General features: G+C 40.7%; 1 protein-coding gene across 1 annotated transcript in view; it reads right to left on the bottom strand.

The window, feature by feature from the left end:
- The window catches only part of LOC124555989 (KICSTOR complex protein SZT2-like), a 332080-nt gene that overhangs the window by 256175 nt on the left and 56302 nt on the right, over positions 1-19603 (bottom strand). Inside the window, exon 6 of the mRNA XM_047130034.1 lies at positions 12716-12894. Within this exon, the coding sequence (XP_046985990.1) occupies positions 12716-12894 (179 nt within the window). The remainder of the gene's footprint in view (positions 1-12715; positions 12895-19603) is intronic.

Genomic DNA, 19603 nt, shown 5'->3' with positions numbered 1-19603 from the left:
CAGGGGGGGGGGGGGGGGGGGGGGTCATTATGTAAGATGAAATCATAATACAGTGCACTGACATACACAGTGTTATACATAAGCATCAATAACATCACCACTGACTTGTCCAGTCGCAATTCCATGTGGAAAGACAGAGTTATATGCATGTACTTAAGGATATATCATACAAATTAAAGACATTGCTCATCCAGAGCAACTCCCTTCATGGCTTTTTGATGGATGATAACAAGTTCTACATCCTCATCAAATCAGAACATACCTGTAAAAACTTTGAATGGGAAACCAAGTCTTTTATGTGGAGAGAATGGTCATCCTTTGATCTGCAGTCCAGTTTATATGCACTGCACTAATACACATCATGTCATATATGGATATCAGTAACATCACCACTGACCAGCTCAGTTCAAACATTATTTTTCTTCAAAGATGGGAGATTTGGTTAAATGATCCATCAAAAGGGAAGCTATAGAGATGAAACACAAACTCAGAGTGGGAAGGAATTAAGCCATGTCCTTTTCAAAGATACTATCTTGACATTTGTCTTAATTAAGTTATTGATAATAGGGAGAACCTAAATCCTGTTTGTTGAGTTGGAATTTGAACATTGTTCATGGTAAATTACAAGTTCAGTGTCTTAATCACCACAATTTCTTGCTTTGTGCTCTATCCCTCTCATGATGAGCACTGAGTGATAGACTTGTGACTGGTCATGAAATCTTCCAAGCACAGTATTTTATAACGACAGTCGTTTGGTAACTGCAGGAAGGGCACAGCAGACCATGGTTAGGATGAAAGAGAATGGGGTCATGTGCATAATAGGAAATATTGATCATTTTAACCCTCCATTAAACATTTCATATGCTGAACCTATGGTTAAAAATTGTTGCCAGTCTACAAACAACAGAAGAATGAAGATTTATCAACCTGGCCACATCTGTTTGAGTTTGATTTGTTTCCCACATGTGTGAACACTATTTTATTAAGTTGGCTATTCCATCCATGGTCTCTCTTTAACAGCACTAACTGCTGTGATATTCTCAAACACGCAGTTGTCCCCTATGAACAGACACTATAAGTGGACTGGGTCTTCAATGGTTTACATGTGGAGTTTTTTCCAGATGAATTGTGGTAACATTGTATTTCATTTTCATGTCAATTATTTTATGTTATCACAAGTTATTATCATTTATGTGATGTCCCTCTAGTTTATGTGAACCAGCGCAGTTTATGGATCAGCGTTATATATGGTTACTGCATAAATTAATTCATGGTATTGTGACTTCCAAGTGAACCTCCTCTCAGAAACGTATCTAGATGGTAGATAGCACAGAACAATTTCATGAATGACAAATCCTGATGGTTTGTATGAAAGCTTGGACACTAGGGAAATGTAGATATTCTTTAATACTGACAGCCTAAGCACACAAACAGCATAACTTCACAATGTGAAAACATGCTCTTCAGTGCAATCCTGTGTTCCCCTGCATTAAATTGCATATAATAAAGTAATAATGAGCTTGTCAGGACATACTGCAGCTACAGGTTATGGGTAAACCACAATGACAACTGTTGGAAATTATTAACTGCATGAATAATTGAAATCATATTCCATGTGAAACATAAATATCTCTGAGGACTGAAGATTCATATGAAAAGAGATTCAAAAACTTAGTTACTACAATAATTTGCCACCAAAAATGAAACTCCAACACTGATTACATCAGTTGGAAGATGACAGAAAGTTAAGGGGTACTAATGGAATTATATATTAGCTCTCAAACTCTCCTCTTACTCAGCAGCATTTGTTCATGCAAGTCTGTAAACATGCAATAAACAATCAAAACTATACCACAGACAGAAGAAGAAGATGCAAAATAATAACTTTTACAAACTGAGAGGCAAATATTTTTGACTTTGCCTCAAATCTAGATTGTATCATGTCTTTACACAGGTCGGCCAGAAGATAGCAAATAAGCATCTAGTCAGACAGTGACAAGCCATATGTGTGTCCCTGAGCATCATTGTTATTTAAGGAATAATCTCCATTTTTGTCAGCTTGCCAGGTCACCAATATTACAAACTGGCTGAAACAAAGGCCTTTCTGGCATGGCAAGTGTTTATAGGTGTAAAGATCGAGATCAGAAATTTCTGGAAAACTTTTAAAAGGCACATCTTTTAGCAAGAGTGTGCGTGATCTAGCTGTTGGTCAAAGGAGCTGTTAGTCAAGATCAATGAAAGTTGTGAATGAATAATTTGATTAGCAGGACACAGAAACACACTCAGTGTGGAATTCTGCAGAGTGTCGAGGGAGAATACAGCAGTCAGTATACTTCTACCTGGGATACACTTCTCTGTTACATGTGATGCGGAAATACTACAACTTCTATTGAAAGGTCACTCAAGACTGGTTAGCCAGAGCCAGTGCTGCCAGCCATGCCTGGCTAGTCACACATATAACAGCTGCTGCCTGCTGTCTGAAGCAGCACTCAACTCCCCCGCCATACACCGCTGTAATGTAATGCATTAATATATCTGGATTAAAGTCCACCCATCAATGTCTCACAGTAATAACTAACAACTGTGAAAGCGGCCCTAAGTTTATCATAAACACAAAAGATAAATATTAGTGTGTGATGAAATCTGTTAGTTATTTTGATTTAAGCACATCATAGCGCATTATTAAGCACTTTCATAAAGGTTGGTTACCATTACTTTATCTATGGTACAAAACATAAATTTTGTGGAAATAAAAAGCAATTATGGTGCAGTTTCATGACATATCTGTAGCTGGTGCACCTAATCTTTTTATTTTATTGCTGGCAAGTGTCACACTTAAGAGCATAACAAAATTCATTACCACATGAAGCACCTTCCCAGCATAGAGCTAATGAATAGTCCTCCACAAGATGTATGATTGAGAATGCAATCTATGGAGAATGTGAAGCATATTTTAAAAAGTTGCTCATATCACAGCTATGGGTCAGAAATGATTTAGTGATATGTTTAGTGGCATTATGAGCATTCATCACAGCACCATCTTTTTTTTCTGGACTGTAAGTTGCACCTGAGGAATCTCTCTTTACAAACACATACTTTCACAGAAATTTGTGAAGAATTTGCTCAAAAAACAGGATAGATACCTGTAGATTTTTAATTAACTTATGTTGGGAAATATATTATGAAAAATAGTGAAATTTTTGTAGACTGTATTCTCTTATATGTAGGAACAAACAGCTCAATAAGTGGAGAGAAATATCTGCTATAGCTAACTGAAATATCTGCTATAGCTAACTCATAGAATGAACTTCAAGTTACTGATGAGCTCCAAGATACAGGTGATAAGCTGATAGAAAGCTTAATGTCTTATCAATGTCGAGGTCATTAGAGATGGAGTAGAAGACAGTTATGGAGCAAAAAAAAAAAAAAAAAAAAAAAAAAGTGGAAATGCCAAGTTTCTTCATGGTTTGCAGTCCATGTTAAATTTTAGGTCCCTCTATAACTAACTAGGCAAGTCAGTTCAAAAGTCAGAGGAAGTTAAGGGCATACGGCCGCCAACCAGATGGTGCCTAGTTAAGCACAGCAATCTTCAAACCAACATTCAGGTTGAGAGGAGTTGAAACTTTTTTTTAAAAAATTTATTGTAATTAAATGAAGGAAATATTCTGCAATTTGCAGCAGAAGATTGTTGTGACAGTGCCACAACATTTAACAGTGCCGCCACGACAGTACACGCAAACGGCGATAGAGGTGCTCCGCAACTCGGCTGAGCGCGGGAGCGCCACCTAGCTACAAACAGTGCCAGCTGCATGTCACGGCACGGCAGTCGAATGAGAGATACTGAGTTGTTATCATGTAACCAGCTATTGTTTCTAAGTGAGTGTGTTTGAATATCCATGCAATTATTGGTGATTAAAGGTTATAACACTTTTTGGCGACGAGGATGGGATATTTTCACTGCGTTGTGGATTTGTGTGTTCATGACGGGGCAGACATGGAACAGCTTATGCAAGCGCTCATTGAACAACAAACACAGCTGACGGCTGCTATTTAGGCACAACAAACACAGCTGACGGCTGCTATTCAGGCATTGTCGACATCGCTTACTCATCGCCTGTCTTCCTCTTCTCCGCCTCCATTCCCTCCTTACGACGAGGCCGCTGAAGACTGGGAGGATTATGAGAAGCGTTTGCAGCAACACTTCTTGGCTTTCGGCATTGTCGACGCTCCTATGTGTAAGTCGTTATTTCTATCTTGGATTTCCCCACGGATCTATCAGCTGCTATCTCAGTTAGCCCCTCTGCGGGAACCTGCCTCCCTGTCCTTCCAAGAAATGTGTGACTTATTGTCTAACTATTACCGCAAAAACACCCACGTCGTTGCCACCCGCGTGGTGTTCTACTGGTGTTGTAAACAACCCCATCAATCTTACCGGGCTTGGGCGGCGGAACTACACGGTCTGAGTAGGAAATGTCAGTTTGTCACGAACACTCATCATGAGTTTTATGCTGATTCAATGGTTAGGGATGCTATTCTACGGCTTGCTCCTGATAAAGAAGTTTGGCAATGTACCCTACAACTGCCAAACCCATCACTGTCAGAAGTTCTAAGCATCGCTCAATCCTTTGAAGTGTCTCACGCTGCTGGTGCGCAAATAGACGCGTGGTGTGATGTAGGCGCTGTACAGTCAACTTTCGACACGGACAATTTGCCTGTTTCACGGGAGAACGAAGATGTGGTGGCGGTTCACTCGCGTAAACAATGTCGCATTGGGCCGCAACGCTTGCAGCGAAAACAGCAACCACAGAAGCAGGTTCGTTCCACACTTCCTTCTTGTCCATGTTGTTTCAGCATGACAGGGCCGCGTGTCCAAAATGTTGGGCCACGTGTAATTCATGTAGGAAAAAAGGCCACATTGCTTCTGTGTGTCAGTCCCCTAAAGTTCCTGTTGACGAGGACGAGGCATCGGACATGGATGTTAACTGTGTGCTTTCTCAAACAAATAAGTTGTTTGTTACTGTTCGTGTTCTGGATAAAGACATTCGCATGCAAGTGGACACTGGCTCTGCAGTAACTCTCATTAATTCTCACACGTATTTGGAGTTGGGCTCTCCTCCCTTGTCTCCAGTTACGCGAAATCTGAGAACTTATAATAAACAGAAAATTCCTATCATTGGCCAGTTTGATGCTTCCACTGCCTACAAGTCTGTTGTTAGGCCCCTCATGTTTCATGTGGTGGATCATGCAGGCACTGAAAACCTGTTCGTTTATGATGCTTTCCAGTTGTTCGGGTTCTCTATTGATGATGATGTGCACCTCATATCTGAGGATATTCCGTATCAACAGCTGGATGGATTGTGTTCTGAATTTTCGTCTGTGTTCTCTGCTGGTCTGTGTCGTGCCAAGGATTTTGAAGCCCACATTACTCTTAAACCTACAGCTCGTCCTAAGTTTTTCCGGGCATGCCCTATTCCAGTGGCGTTGCGTGCACCTGTCAAGGCTGATATAGACAGGTTAACAGCTTCAGGGATTCTCCTTCCTGTTACCTCCAGCGAATGGGCATCACCAATCGTGGTGGTTTCTAAACGAAACGGGATTCTGCGATTGTGTGGTGATTTTAAAGCCACCGTCAATGCTCAGAGCCTCATTGACACTATCCTCTTCCCCGTCCTGAGGAGTTATTTACCAAGCTCGCTGGGGGCCAGTTCTTTTCTAAACTTGACTTATCGGAGGCGTACCATCAGTTGCCATTGGATGCTTATTCCAAGGAATTTCTTGTCATCAACACTCCTTGTGGGTTGTATCAGTACCAGCGGTTACCATTTGGCGTCGCTAGCACGCCGGGCATTTTTCAGCGGTTTTTGGAACAGCTCACGGCTTCCGTTCCCGGCTGCATAAACTATCTGGATGACACTGTTGTCACGGGGGCCTCCACTAAGGAGCACCTTCGCAATTTGCGTTCACTGTTTCAGGTTTTGCATTCGGCTGGGTTGAAGTGCAGTCTGGCCAAGTCACAGTTCTTCCAACCCTCCATTGTGTATCTTGGTTTCCACTTGTCCCGTGAGGGTATACATCCTCTACGTCAGCACGTTGCGGCCATTAACGCTCTACTCCGGCCGTCTATGGTCAAAGAACTTCAGGCGTTTCTAGGCAAGATTGCTTATTATCACAAATTCATTCTCTCCGCGGTGGCGGTAGCTCATCCTCTGCATCAGCTGTTACGCAAAAACGTCCCTTTCTGTTGGTCCGACGAGTGTGAGCAGGCTTTTGTCAGCCTGAAGGCTCATTTGCAGTCGGCGCCTTGTCTTGCCACATTCCGTCCGGGTCAGCACTTGGTTCTGGCGACTGACGCGTCACAGTATGGCCTAGGGGCTGTTCTCACCCATCGGTATGAGGATGGGTCGGAACGACCCATCGCCTATGCTTCCAAGACCCTCAACGATGTTCAACGGCATTACTCTCAAATCGAAAAGGAGGCGCTCGCTATCATTTATGCTCTAAAAAAGTTCAGCATTTTTTTGTATGGTTCTAAGTTTCACCTCATCACCGACCACAAGCCGCTGGTCTCTCTGTTCAGCCCATCGGCGTCGCTTCCGGATAAGGCAGCTCACCGCCTGCAACGTTGGGCCTTATACTTGTCTCGTTTTCACTATGAGATTCACTATCGCCCCACGGCCCAGCACGCCAACGCTGACGCATTGTTGCGATTGCCGGTGGGCACCGACCCAGTTTTCGATCGTGATGAACTACTCTGTTTCCACATTGATGAGGCAGAACGTCTTGCGGTCAAGGGTTTTCCACTTACAGGTTCGCAGGTCGCGTCGGCTACTGCGCGGAACCCGGTCCTGCGTCAGGTGATCGGTTTTGATCAACGGGGTTGGCCGGACAGGGCCAAGAGCCGGGCATCGGATCCCCTTCGCAAGTAACATGCCTTGCGCCTTCGTCTGTCTGTTCGTGATGGTGTTGTTCTTCTGGCCACGGATGGCGCAACTCCACGGGTCGTGGTGCCAGCCTCTCTTTGCAAAGATGTTCTCAAACTGTTGCATGAAGGCCATTGGGGGATTTCTCGGACTAAGTCCCTGGCCCGCAGGCATGTTTATTGGCCTGGTATTGATTCGGACATCGCCCACATGGTTGCTGCGTGTGGTCAGTGTGCTCAACAACTGGCTGCACCTCGTACTATGCCCTCTCTGTGGCCTGATCCGGCGCAGCCATGGGAACGGGTGCACGCTGACTTTGCCGGCCCCTTCCTCGGTACTTATTGGCTACTGTTGATTGACGCCTTCTCGAAGTTTCCGTTTGTTGTTCAATGTCCGTCACCCACCACTGCGGCGACGACGCTGGCTTTGTCCAAAATCTTTGCGCTAGAAGCTCTTCCATCCACAATCATCACGGACAATGGCCCTCAGTTCTCTTCGCAGGCCTTCCGTGATTTTTGTACTGGACAGGGGATTCATCATGTTACAGCACCGCCCTTCCATCCGCAATCGAATGGGGAGGTTGAGCGCCTTGTCCGCACTTTCTAAAGCCAGATGAAAAAATTCTTTAGTGATTTTTCCACAGATGACGCTCTGCTGCAATTTCTGAGTTCTTATCGCTTCACGCCTCTCGGTGATCGCAGTCCTGCTGAACTCTTGCATGGCCGCCAACCGTGCACTCTACTGCACCTGCTTCACCCTGTCAGGCCTTGTACTGTGTCCCCTAGTGCGGGAAAATACTCGGTGGGCGCCGACGTGTGGGCACGAGGGTATGGATCTGGCCCTAAATGGATTCCAGGGGTGGTCAAGGTCTTCGCGGCCACCGGCTTTGTGAAATACGTACGGACGACAGCATGGTTGTTCGCCATTACGACCAGATGCACACACGAGTGGTGGCCACGCCGGTGCCACCGCCCCTTCCTTCGCCTCCACCAGCCCGAGAAGCCAGTCCTGTCACTGCTGCCGATCTACCATACGTGTTGATGTAGCCGACGTCGCTACCGCTTCCAAGTACGCCGGAACCGGCCCCAGTCACGACGCCGCCTTCTCCGGGACCCATCTCGCTGGAGCACACCCCCAGGTCCATGACACCTATGGATGCTGCTCCGGAGTTTTCACCCATCACCTCGTCCAGGAGGCACGTTCCACGCACGAGCTTCCGTCCTGGACATTTTCAACCATATTCTCGTGTCTCTCCGCGGGATCTTCTCGGCGCCTCACAAGAGGCCATGGATGTCTCCGCACTGTCCATGTCTCCAAGGAAGTGAGTGTTTTTTTTTTTTAAGGGGGGAAAAGTGTTGTGACAGTGCCACGACATTTAACAGTGCCGCCACGACAGTACGTGCAAACAGCGATAGAGGCGCTCTGCAACTCGGCTGAGCGCGGGAGCGCCACCTAGCTACAAACGGCGCCGGTCGCATGTCACGGCACGGCAGTCGAATGAGAGATACTGAGTTGTTATCATGTAACCAGCTATTGTTTCTAAGCGAGTGTGTTTGAATATCCACGCAATTATTGGTGATTAAAGGTTATAACAAAGATTCATGAAAACCATCAAAATCCAAAACCAGGGATTTTAATCTCACTTCTACTAATTACAACTCCAGTAGGTTACAACTACGCCACCTCACTAACGCATGACGTAAGGTACCACTGAAATATTCAACAAAGAGTTTGACATTTTGATACAGTTTGTGAATCAGAAGACAGGATGTATTTTGCCTTGAACAAAAACTCATTTGAAATGACAATCTCGATGCTGTATATTATTAAACATTCACACCATGATCCTCGAAAGGAATCTGGTTGTGAATAATGCCTTTTTTAATAACCAGTGTTTTGTGCCCAAATAATTAAATTTATTTTTTAGCATACATTGTGTTGAATCCCATATATTTTGCAAATGGTACAGTATCAATCACTGCCAGCTGAAAGACTTCTTTGTGGTTTACATTTCGTGTACAGTAATAGGTTTTCTCATAGAAAATTTCTGCAGTTTTCTTGTTATTGTTAGCAAAACATTTCAAAAGTGCACTGGAAAAAATCACAAACATATGTCTTTTTTACATATGGCTCTGACAGAAAAAGCAACTTTTTGGTGTGATAAAAAGGGAAACCCTGCTAGCTGCAGATCATGAATAAGAAAAACCATGAAACACACAAATCAGATTAACTGTTCGAGATTTTTAACCTCACTCCAGGTCCAATGCTTTAAGCCCCTGAGTTATCCTTTCATGGTTACAGGCATACATGTACGCCAAAGCACGTAAAACAACCAGATGGGTAAGGGTATACGTGTATGCCCACCTGGTAGAATGTCCAGATGGCTAAGGGCGTTCATTTATGCTAGGCAGGTAGCAAGACCTGATGTATAAGGGCATTCCTAAATGCTCAGGCATAGGAGCAGGTAAACAACCACACCAGAATGGCAACTCACTGTTGTCCACATTTCAACATTCCAGCCAGTGAACTCATCATCTGCTCTTCTTGGTAATGTTGGAAAGTGCTACAGCTTTTACCTGCTCCTGGACCCTTTCCACTTACAAGTCACGCACTGGGTCAATCCTGTTTCACAAGCAGGGAAAATTTGCCACCATTGCCTGACAAACTGAAAAAAAGGATATACAATTCAAGTCCTATGGAACACTGTTGGCTCTAAAATGAAAGGAAAACAAAGGAGTTTGGATGCTTTCAACCATAAATGGACCAGATTTTGTTGAAACTTAGAAGAAGGAACAGAAAATGGGACAAAATAAATTGAAGCCAACTTGAGTAGTGTGCTACAATAAGACAATGGGCACTGTTGATAAGGCAGACATGATGTTAAGCCCTGTAGAATGTATTCTAAAGGGAAAGGAGTGGTACAAGCAGCTACTGTTTTGATTCGTCAGTGTGTACTAAATGTAAAAACAATTTTTGAAACAAAGAAGAAACAGGAAACACCACTGCTGAAATTCCACTTGGAACTAATCCACCAACTGCTGGATAAATTGCACGGGCAAACATGTAAAACTGAGATCCCATGGACACCAAAGCAAGAAACTCCATTTCAACAGCAAAATAAAGGAGGGCATTATCCAGGATTTCTTGGAGCAATAGAGAAAAAGGAAAATCCACAGAGATGCTGTGTAGCATGTGCTGCTAATGCATAGCAAAAACTGACATGCATAAGATCCATATGTGTGATGTGGCTCTTTGCATGGTGCCATGGTTTGAAAAATATCACACACTAAGGAAATATTAGTTAGTTTCAGTAAATGTGTATGTTTCAAGAAAAGGAAAATAAAAGGAATAAAAATTTTAAAAAAGCAATCCAAAGCCTGCATCAAAAATGAGGATGAGAAACCACAAGGTTAAACAGGACTGAATGTGACACACAGGAAGAGAAAACAGTGGAAAGGAAGCAGCTACAACCTTATTGTCAAATTTCCACTGCAGAGATCTGAGTTTAGACTTTAATTACAAATGAGCCAATTTACTTTTAATGTTCACTAATAGTTATTTATTTAAGATTGTTGTAAGACCAGTTTATCAGAGTTTTGGGTGTCTTCACTAGGTACAGCCCTCTTTTAAAATTATATATCTTGAAATGTATTTTTCTGATGTTAATAACATTAGAGGCAAATATATTGGTAGTGCAAATCTCAAGTTATAGAATTTTTCAATAACAAATACAAATGTTTTTATCATTTTTCCAAGATATCATTCCCTCAATTCAGGATAAACATACAACAGTGAGTGTGAGTTAGTTTTGAAGTTCTCTTTCATGGTTATTGAAAATTGCTACCGCTTTGACATTAGAGTGTGATACCGATTTTGTAAAGCACATTATCAAAGAGTGGTACTAAGTGCAGCAAAATGTACGGTTAGTCCACAGTGGCATGTTCCATGCTGTAGTCTGCAGCAGTCATGGGCTTAGTCAGCCATATGCTGACAAGGCGCACAAGATGTCAGCCCTGTCAGCCGGCCAGGCAGGCAGGATGTTCGGACCTCGCAGCCACAAAAGGGTTAAGTGGTGGCATACACAGAACATAGATGAAATGTTTTATCTTGCACAATTCGAGAATGCTACAAGAGATGTCCAAACAAAGCTATCATCATTATTCTCCACCAGCAATATATTAAGCTTGTAGAGCAAAAAATGTGCTTGTAGATACAAAACATGCATCATTTCCTTCTCTTACAGCACAATTTTAAGGTATAAATGCACTACATATTAATTCCTTGGTTCTGTGACTTATTGCTATGTGCCAGAGTACAAATCCAAAGCTATGCGGTCTGACACTAAGTAAGTCTATGAAGTTATAATGCAGTAGCTGTTGTACTTGAAATTAAAACTGATAAACCTAGTAGTTAACATATAGAATATGTGCTAAATAATGTAAACAGCAACAGCTACATTGTCAGCAAGTGTGATGAGCACTTTGTAGTTGGTCACAGGGCAGGGCGCATGTGTATTGTCTGCAACAAGTATTTCACAGTGAGAAAACGTTAATTTTTGTTAATGTATGTTGTACCAGTTTAGTAATAGTTTAATGGTACATGTAGCACATGATTTGATTAATGCTGATATTTCTAATAGTGTGAAGGAGCAACATTATGACTACATTTGGTGATTCCAAGAATTAACATCAGTCCTCACTCCCTGTGTGAGCCTCACTTCCATCAAGGTGGTAGGAAGCTCACAGATCCTAGAATTTTTCTATCACTTACATGGGGCAGTCAAATGAAAATGAGACAAATGAAAAAAAAGCAAGTAAACTATTAATTCAGAAGTAATTGCCATAACTGTTAATGCATTTATCCAACAGTGATACAAGACAGTTAGTGCCTTCATGGAAAAATGTTTCCTAAGGAATCATGATTGTACCCACACGTGCACCTATTTGTCCAAAGTAAATCAATGGCCATGAATGTCTTTCTTCAGGGTTCAAAGAACATGGAAATCGCATTGGGAGAGACCACAACTGTATGGACAATGTGTAAGGGCTTCCCAGTGAAACTTCTACAGTGTACTCGAACAACCCTGGCAACATTATATTTCAGAGTAATACCTGCCCACATGCTGCCAAGGTTCTATTGACTACACTGCAGAAGTTTTGCTGGGAAGCCCTTACACATCCTCCACACAGTTCTGATCTCTCCTCCACACAATTTCCATATCTTTGGAGTCCTGAAGACAGACATTCATGGCTGTCGATTTGTTTTGGATGAAGAGGTGCAAGCCTGGGCACAATCGTGATTCTGTAGGCAACTGCAAACATTTTTCCATGAAGGCAATTGTCACCTTGTCTCACAAAGGGATAAATGTGTTAACACATATGGCAATTAATTGTGAATTAATAAACAGTTCACCCAATTTCTTCCAACTATACTGTTTTCATTTGATTGCTATTTATATTACTTCTTTTCTATCTGGGAATAATTTGTTAATGTGAAAAATGTCAAATTCCACCAGAGATCACAGTCTAGATTAAACTGTATGTTCATCTATAATTGGCTGGGTAAACCTATTTGAAGGTCCAAAGAAGGTAAGGACATGCCACCTGCAATAGAACCATGTCTCTTAAAACCTGTTGTTTTCAAGTCATCCTTCAGGTCGAAGATGACTTAATCTTTAGTACAATTTAATCTATTAACTTCCAAAAAAATTTTCCAGAATGCAGAACATTTATTGAAATTATCCTTTCTTTGTGTCAGAAGATATAATTAGAATACATACTAGAATATATACTCACCATCAAGAAACTTGTGATATTAATCTCAATCAAATTTTCTTCACATTCAGCAACTGCAGCCTGAATATCTGCTCCATGCATAACATAACTCTGCCGCAATGATTTAAATACTGTGTAAACATAGCATCTATAGAATGCCAAACTAATTAATTTGCAGTGTTGTTTTAGAGTAGGCCTGTCTGAAATGAAGAAATGTCATATTAATATGATGATGTAGCAAATAGGATGCACTAGCTTTAGAGGAAAGCAATAAAGGGAGAAAGACTAGGTAAAGTAGCAACTGTCAGCCTCCAAATTTCTGCAAAATACAATATGCTGATTGTAATGGTAAAACTATTCTTCAGTTCATCAAACCGAGTTCTCAACATACATACTTCATTTTTACTACAGAGATGCTTATTGTGATTTGTACCATGATTACAAGGAGAAGAATTACTGGGGTCCAGAGAATATGCCAAACATCCCTTAGCTGCTCATGTACATAAAATAATAAAATGTAGTTGGAACAAGTGGGAAATACTTTCCCAATAAATGTAATTAATGTACAAAAAACCAATAAAATAAAAATGGCAAAGATCTTTCACTTTTTAAAGAAACCAGAATCACACAGTGTCACCATAGTCATAATGCACAATTTGTCTAGGAGGTAATGTTTCTTGACTCATCTCGAAATTTTTGTTCCAGGATTGTAACAGTGACCACTTCCTCAACAGGAGCGAAACAAAGTAGATTAAATTCACTTAATTTTATTTACACCTTAAGGAAGAACAATGTAATTGGATTATGTAACTATCCAGTTACATTACATTGTCAAAAATTGATTGTTTTCATTGTTATATTTAAGAATCACAAACTAGACAGCTTTCTCAGTCTTGATCTTTATGAACAGAAATGGTATGTGATGGTTAAAATTTCAATTGACAGTTTTCTGTCTGTTGTAACAGATGATCTCTGATGAAAAACATCTCATGAAATGTTTACTGAAATAGTATACTCCTTTATTTCAGTGCTCCTGAAAAGCAAGTCTTAGATATATGAACTGGAATGGGCAGTTTTCTAGTGGCTGGAAAGCCGTGAAACTAAAAACTACAATGCGTATACGAATACAATACTCGGATAGTTTATTCACAAGGCAAAATTCAATAATGAATGAATTAATAAAATGTGTGTCATATCTGTACAGAAAAAATAGCCAAAAATGAAATCACAGTAAAATTAGAAAAATAAAAATTCTGTTTATCAAACGTTAGCAGAGTCAGCTACAAGGCACAAACTAAATATCACAAAATATTTGATTTTGAGTGTTGCGAGATTCTTCACATAGTTCTTGAATAAGTCATGTTATCTCCAAGCTTTTCCTCACTTTTGTCAAATGGTAGAAGTCTGGTTATGAAAACTAGTATTTGTGTAACCTATTTTTTACACTTGAGTGTGCTGTTGTGTGATACATAGAACTTATTTTTATTTTTATTTGATTATTATATCATGATAAGCAAATTTCAATGATAAACGGGAATGGTGCACAAAATATATCTGAAAAGCTATGACAGCAGTCAGAACTGTGTTAATGAAACATATGATACATTTGAGATGAAATTATTCCAGACTTAAGTTAATGAGCAAGAGGACTAAATTGAAGCAAAGTGTGGGAATTACACTTGGTCAGTTTTTTCAAAAATCCCATGTCAAGTGGCAAAAAGAATGGAATGTTGGCATAAAGAAAGCACCACATGGAATGGCAAGAATGTGAAAAGTTGAAAATAGGAAATGTGAGTGCAAGATGCTGACTTGTCAAAGAGAATTTATCTGCAAAAGGAGACTGAAGTCAGTAGCTATGCAATAAGAATGACAAAAGTTGAATAATTATGATAGCAAAAATTTAAAAAATGAAGGAAAATATTACCTAAATCAACAGAAAAGAGAAACTCATGGAAAGTGAAAAAAATAGTAAAAAGTGAGTGAAGAAAAGTGAAGATTACAATGTAATGACAACCATGGAAAGAAAGAAAATTATGAAACAAGGAGTGAATCCTAGTGAGCACTCCCACTGTTGACACTACATGCCAGAAGCCAGTATGTAAAGGGATGCTTCTGTATCATGTTCATTCCCACTGGCACACCAGTGAAAAGGTATTGACATTAGTTAGATGGTGATGTTTGGTGATGCAATTATTGCATATACGAAGACTGATCAACAAAGAATGACACTGATTTTTTTTCCAGATGTTTATTACCGCATTTCAGTGCTGACATTATCTTTTTCAAAGTACTCCCTTGTACTTTAATGTATTTTTTGTAGTGACTCTGTCAGTCCTCAAACACATGGTGCAGATCATTCTTTGTCAGGTCCCTGTGAACCGCTTCACTTTTTTTTGAGTACTTCTTCAGAGTTCTCAAATTGAATGGCCCGAAGTTTAGCTGTTAGTGATGGGAATAAAAAAAAAATCATAGGATCAGGGCTATATGGGGCATGTGGTACACAGGTAATTCTGAATTGAGCCAGGGAGTTCAGGACTTGATTATCAATGTGAGGCCTCACATTGTCATGGTGAAGTCATCACCCAGTCCAAGAAAGATCTGGTTTTGTCCTTAAAATGTGCTTCCCCAGTTTAGCCAATACTGACGTGTAATATGCTGCTGTAACAGTAGTGTTTTGGGGAATTGGATGCTGGTAAATCATTCCATGACAATCAAAAATGTAACCATCATCACTTTCCCTGCTGACAGAACAACTTTCACTTTTTTTGGTGTTAGAGAACCTTGCGATTTTCACATTGTGCTGGCTCACTTTTCTTCAGGATGATGATAATGCAGCCATGACTCATCATCAGTGATCATCAATTCCAGAAAAGCATTCCCTCCATCAGCAAAGAGGCACAGCACCTCACAGCTTGTTGCACAGCCTGTTTTTTTTTTTTAGGAGTCAACAGATGTGACACAAAATGGGCACAAATGCAGGTCATATGGAGATGATCATGCATGATCATTAAGACACTGCCATATTAAATTCTCAACACTTCACTGAGGCTATGTAATGTTATATGACAATCCTCATGAACAACCACAGCAGTTGTGTTAAATCTGACTTCAGTCACAGCAGACGCCAAAACACCAGACCCACCTTGCTGTATGGTGGCTGTATGGCTTAAATGAACACATAATTTTATTGTGCCATACTGCTCCTCTCTCATCACCTTCATTGTCTGTTATGCAAAATACAAATTAGAGTATTACTACCAACCTACCGAATACACGTAAAAATCAACTTTTTTCAAATATTCATGGTACACATAGGAAACTATCATTGGAGCTAGTGGAAAAATTCAGTCTCACTCTTTGTTGATCAGCTCTCTTAAACATTATTCAACAAATTATTATTTACTGTTGTTGAAACATTGGCCAAAACAGAGTTCTCCACATGTACACAAATTATTAGCAGCAGCTTGCTCCATTTACAATAAGTACCATGCAGTCATTATTACCGCAAATAGATTTTGTTATAGTTATTCATGTTAACAGTGTTTGGTTTGACCAGTACGGCACTGCAACAATATGCGTAAGTCAGTCATGCATTTGACTTGAACTGGGACTACAGTCAGTACAAATGTAATTTACATTATTTCTGTTGAAAACTTACAACTATTTGCACAATGAACATGACAATGATATGTAAGAAGCTGTGAGTATAAATACATTGAAGCACCAAAGAAATCAGCATAGGTATGTAAACAGGCAAATACGGCGTTGCAGTCAGCAACGCCTATCTAAGACCACAAGTGTCCGGTGCAGTTCTTAGATCTGCTACTGCTGCTATAATGGCAGGTTATCAAGATTTAAGTGAGTTTGAACGTAGTGTTAAAGTTGGTGAACAAGTGATAGAACAGCATCTCTGAGGTAGCGATGAAGTGGGGATTTTCCTATATGACCATTTCAAGAGCGTACCGTTAATATCATGAATCTGGTAAAACATCAACTCTTTGACATCACTGCAGATGGAAAAAGATCCTGCAAGAACGGGACCAACGAGGACCGAAGAGAATCGCTGAACTTGACAGAAGTGCAACCCTTCTGCAAATTACTGCAGATTTAAAAATTGCTACAGATTTCAATGCTGGTCCATCAACAAGTGTCAGCGTGCAAACCATTCAATGAAACATCATTCATATGGCTTTTGGAGACAAAGGCCTGCTCATGTACCCTTGATGACTGCATGACACAAGGCTTTATGCCTCACCTGGGTCCATCAACACTGACATTGGACTGTTGATGACTAAAAAAATGTTGCCTGGTCATACGAGTCTCATTTCAAATTGTATCGAGCAGATGGACAAGTAGAGGTATGATACTTTGGCATAGGGAAGCTTGTGTTTCATATACAGCAGTAGGTCATGTGACTGAGGCTTTAAATGAGAAGGCAGAGCGAGTCTCATGGGTTTCTGGCAGATGTTGTTTCTCTGATGTGATTCACTGGTAGTTTGTGGTAAGATTAGTGAGATGTCGGTTGCTCAATGTGCTGCATGTGCTTAGAGTGCTTAGTATTTCCACTTTTTTGGACTGTGCTAAATTTTGGTTATTGCATTGAACTTTTAAAGGCACTAGATGCAAACAGTAGTAGTACTTCTGTTAGTGACAGGCTTCAATATCATACCTGTGACTGTGGACAGAATGTTTCCATAGGTAGCTGGTGATTGTAATAATGACTTACACTAAGGTGAAACAAGTCATGGGATACCTCCTAATAGTGTGGCACACCTCCTTTTGCCAAGCATAATGCAGCAACTTCATGAGGCATGGACTCAACAAGTCACTGGAAGTCACTGGCAGAAATATTAAGCCAGGCTGCCTCTACAGACATCCACAATTGTGAAAGTGTTACTGGTGCAGGATGTTGTGTATGAACTGACCTCTTGATTATGTCCAAGAAATGTTCGATGGGTCCCGAATGTTCTTCAAACCAATCACAAATAGTTGTGGCCTAGTGATATGGCACATTGTCACTCATAAAAATTCCACTGTTGTTTGGGAACATGAATTCCATGAATGGCTGCAAATGGTCTCCAAATAGCTGAACATAACCGTGTCCAGTCAATGATCAGTTCAGCTGGACCAAAGGAACCAGCCCATTCCACATAAACACAGCCAACACCATTATGGAGCCACCACCAACTTGCACAGTGCACTGTTGACAACCCGAGTCCACGGTTTCATGGAGTCTGCGGCACATCTGAATCATAAGTATCAGCTCTTACCAACTGAAATCAGGACTCATCTGACCAGGCCATGGTTTTCCAGTCATCTAGGGTCCTACTGACATGCTCATGAGTCCAGGAAAGGTGTTGTAGGCAATGTCTTGCTGTTAGCAAAGGCACTCACTTCGGTCATCTGCTGCCATAGCCCATTAATGACAAATTTCACCACACTGCCCAAACAGATGCATCTGTCATATGCCCCACAATGATTTCTGCAGTACTTTCATGCATTGTTGCTTGTCTGTCAGCACCACAACAACGCAAACACCACTGCTCTCAATCGTTAAGTGAAGGCTGTCAGCCACTGCATTATCCATGTCTGAAATTTGGCTTTCTCAGCACACTCTTGACATTGTGGATCTTGGAATATTAAATTCCCTAATGATTTCAGAATGGCGTGTCCCATGCATTTAGCTCCATCTAGCAATCCATGTTCAAAGTCTGTTCATTCTCATCATGCAGCCATAATCACATTGGAAACCTTTTCACATGAATCAGCTGAGTAGAAATGAAAGCTCCACCAATGCGCTGTCCTTTCATACCTTGTGTACATGATACTACTGCCAACTGTATTTGTGCATCACTATTCAATGTCTTTTGTCACCTCAGTGTATTTACGGTACGAATTTTAACTATAAATAGAGCACGGAACATTGCCAATCACTTTGCTTGCTGTTCATTATTTTATTTATTTTCATCAGTAATTATGAAACTCTTATTTGTAATAGAATTATATGGGCACAGTTCATACGTGATTTCTTTAAGGGTTCTTTACTTGAAACAAATACTGCAAGTCAGTGCATTTTGCCAACATTATTTATCCCATGAGGTAAATTTATCTTTTATCATTATTTTTAATTCTTTATCTGTGCACTTCATTTAAGTGTTTAGTCATCAATTTTATTGCAAAGTATTCTGCATGCCATTTGGCATTTGTGTTGACTGGACCAAAGGTGATAATATGCAACCTAATCCCTACAGAGTAAGGAGTCATGCAATTTTCTAGGATGCATGCTTGCCCAGCTGGAGGGTGACTACTACGTTTACTTTCAGTTATAGCACACCATATCCAGTTTAAAGGCACATATCCTCTGGTGCACTCGCAGGTGGACAGCAGCCTTCAAGCTGCTTAGTGATTTTACACAGGACCAGAACTTTCTCACGTTCTCGGCATGATCTTTTTCTAAGGTATAACAGTTGTAGTTGTTGTATGCCCTGCGCATTGATCCTGGTACAGATGCACGAATTTCTACTAACTTTTGCCTGTCATCATTTGTGCTTTCTCTTCTGAACCAAGATGCAACAGTCTTTGCTTCCTCAGCATTTCCTGAATTACGTTATTAAACCATAGTGGGTCTTCCTCTTCCTTAATCCACTTACTCAGTACATTTTTCCTGAGAGCGCAGTTTAGAATCTGTTTAAACTTTGCCCATAATTATTATATGTACATCATACTGCAGCTAAATTATGTCTATTCACTATTAAAGTAAGATACTAACTGTTTATCTGCTCTTTCTAGCATCATTATCACTAATCCATGTCTCAATAATGACACTGTTGATAAGGTTAGGCTTGTTTATGCTTACAAGGTCTAAAATATTTCCGGGTTGTCTAACTATCCATTCAAGACAGTTTTCAA

This window comes from Schistocerca americana, chromosome X, assembly GCF_021461395.2.
Source record: "Schistocerca americana isolate TAMUIC-IGC-003095 chromosome X, iqSchAmer2.1, whole genome shotgun sequence".
Taxonomy (NCBI): Eukaryota; Metazoa; Arthropoda; class Insecta; order Orthoptera; family Acrididae; genus Schistocerca; species Schistocerca americana.
This window is presented reverse-complemented; position numbering and strand designations above follow the sequence as displayed.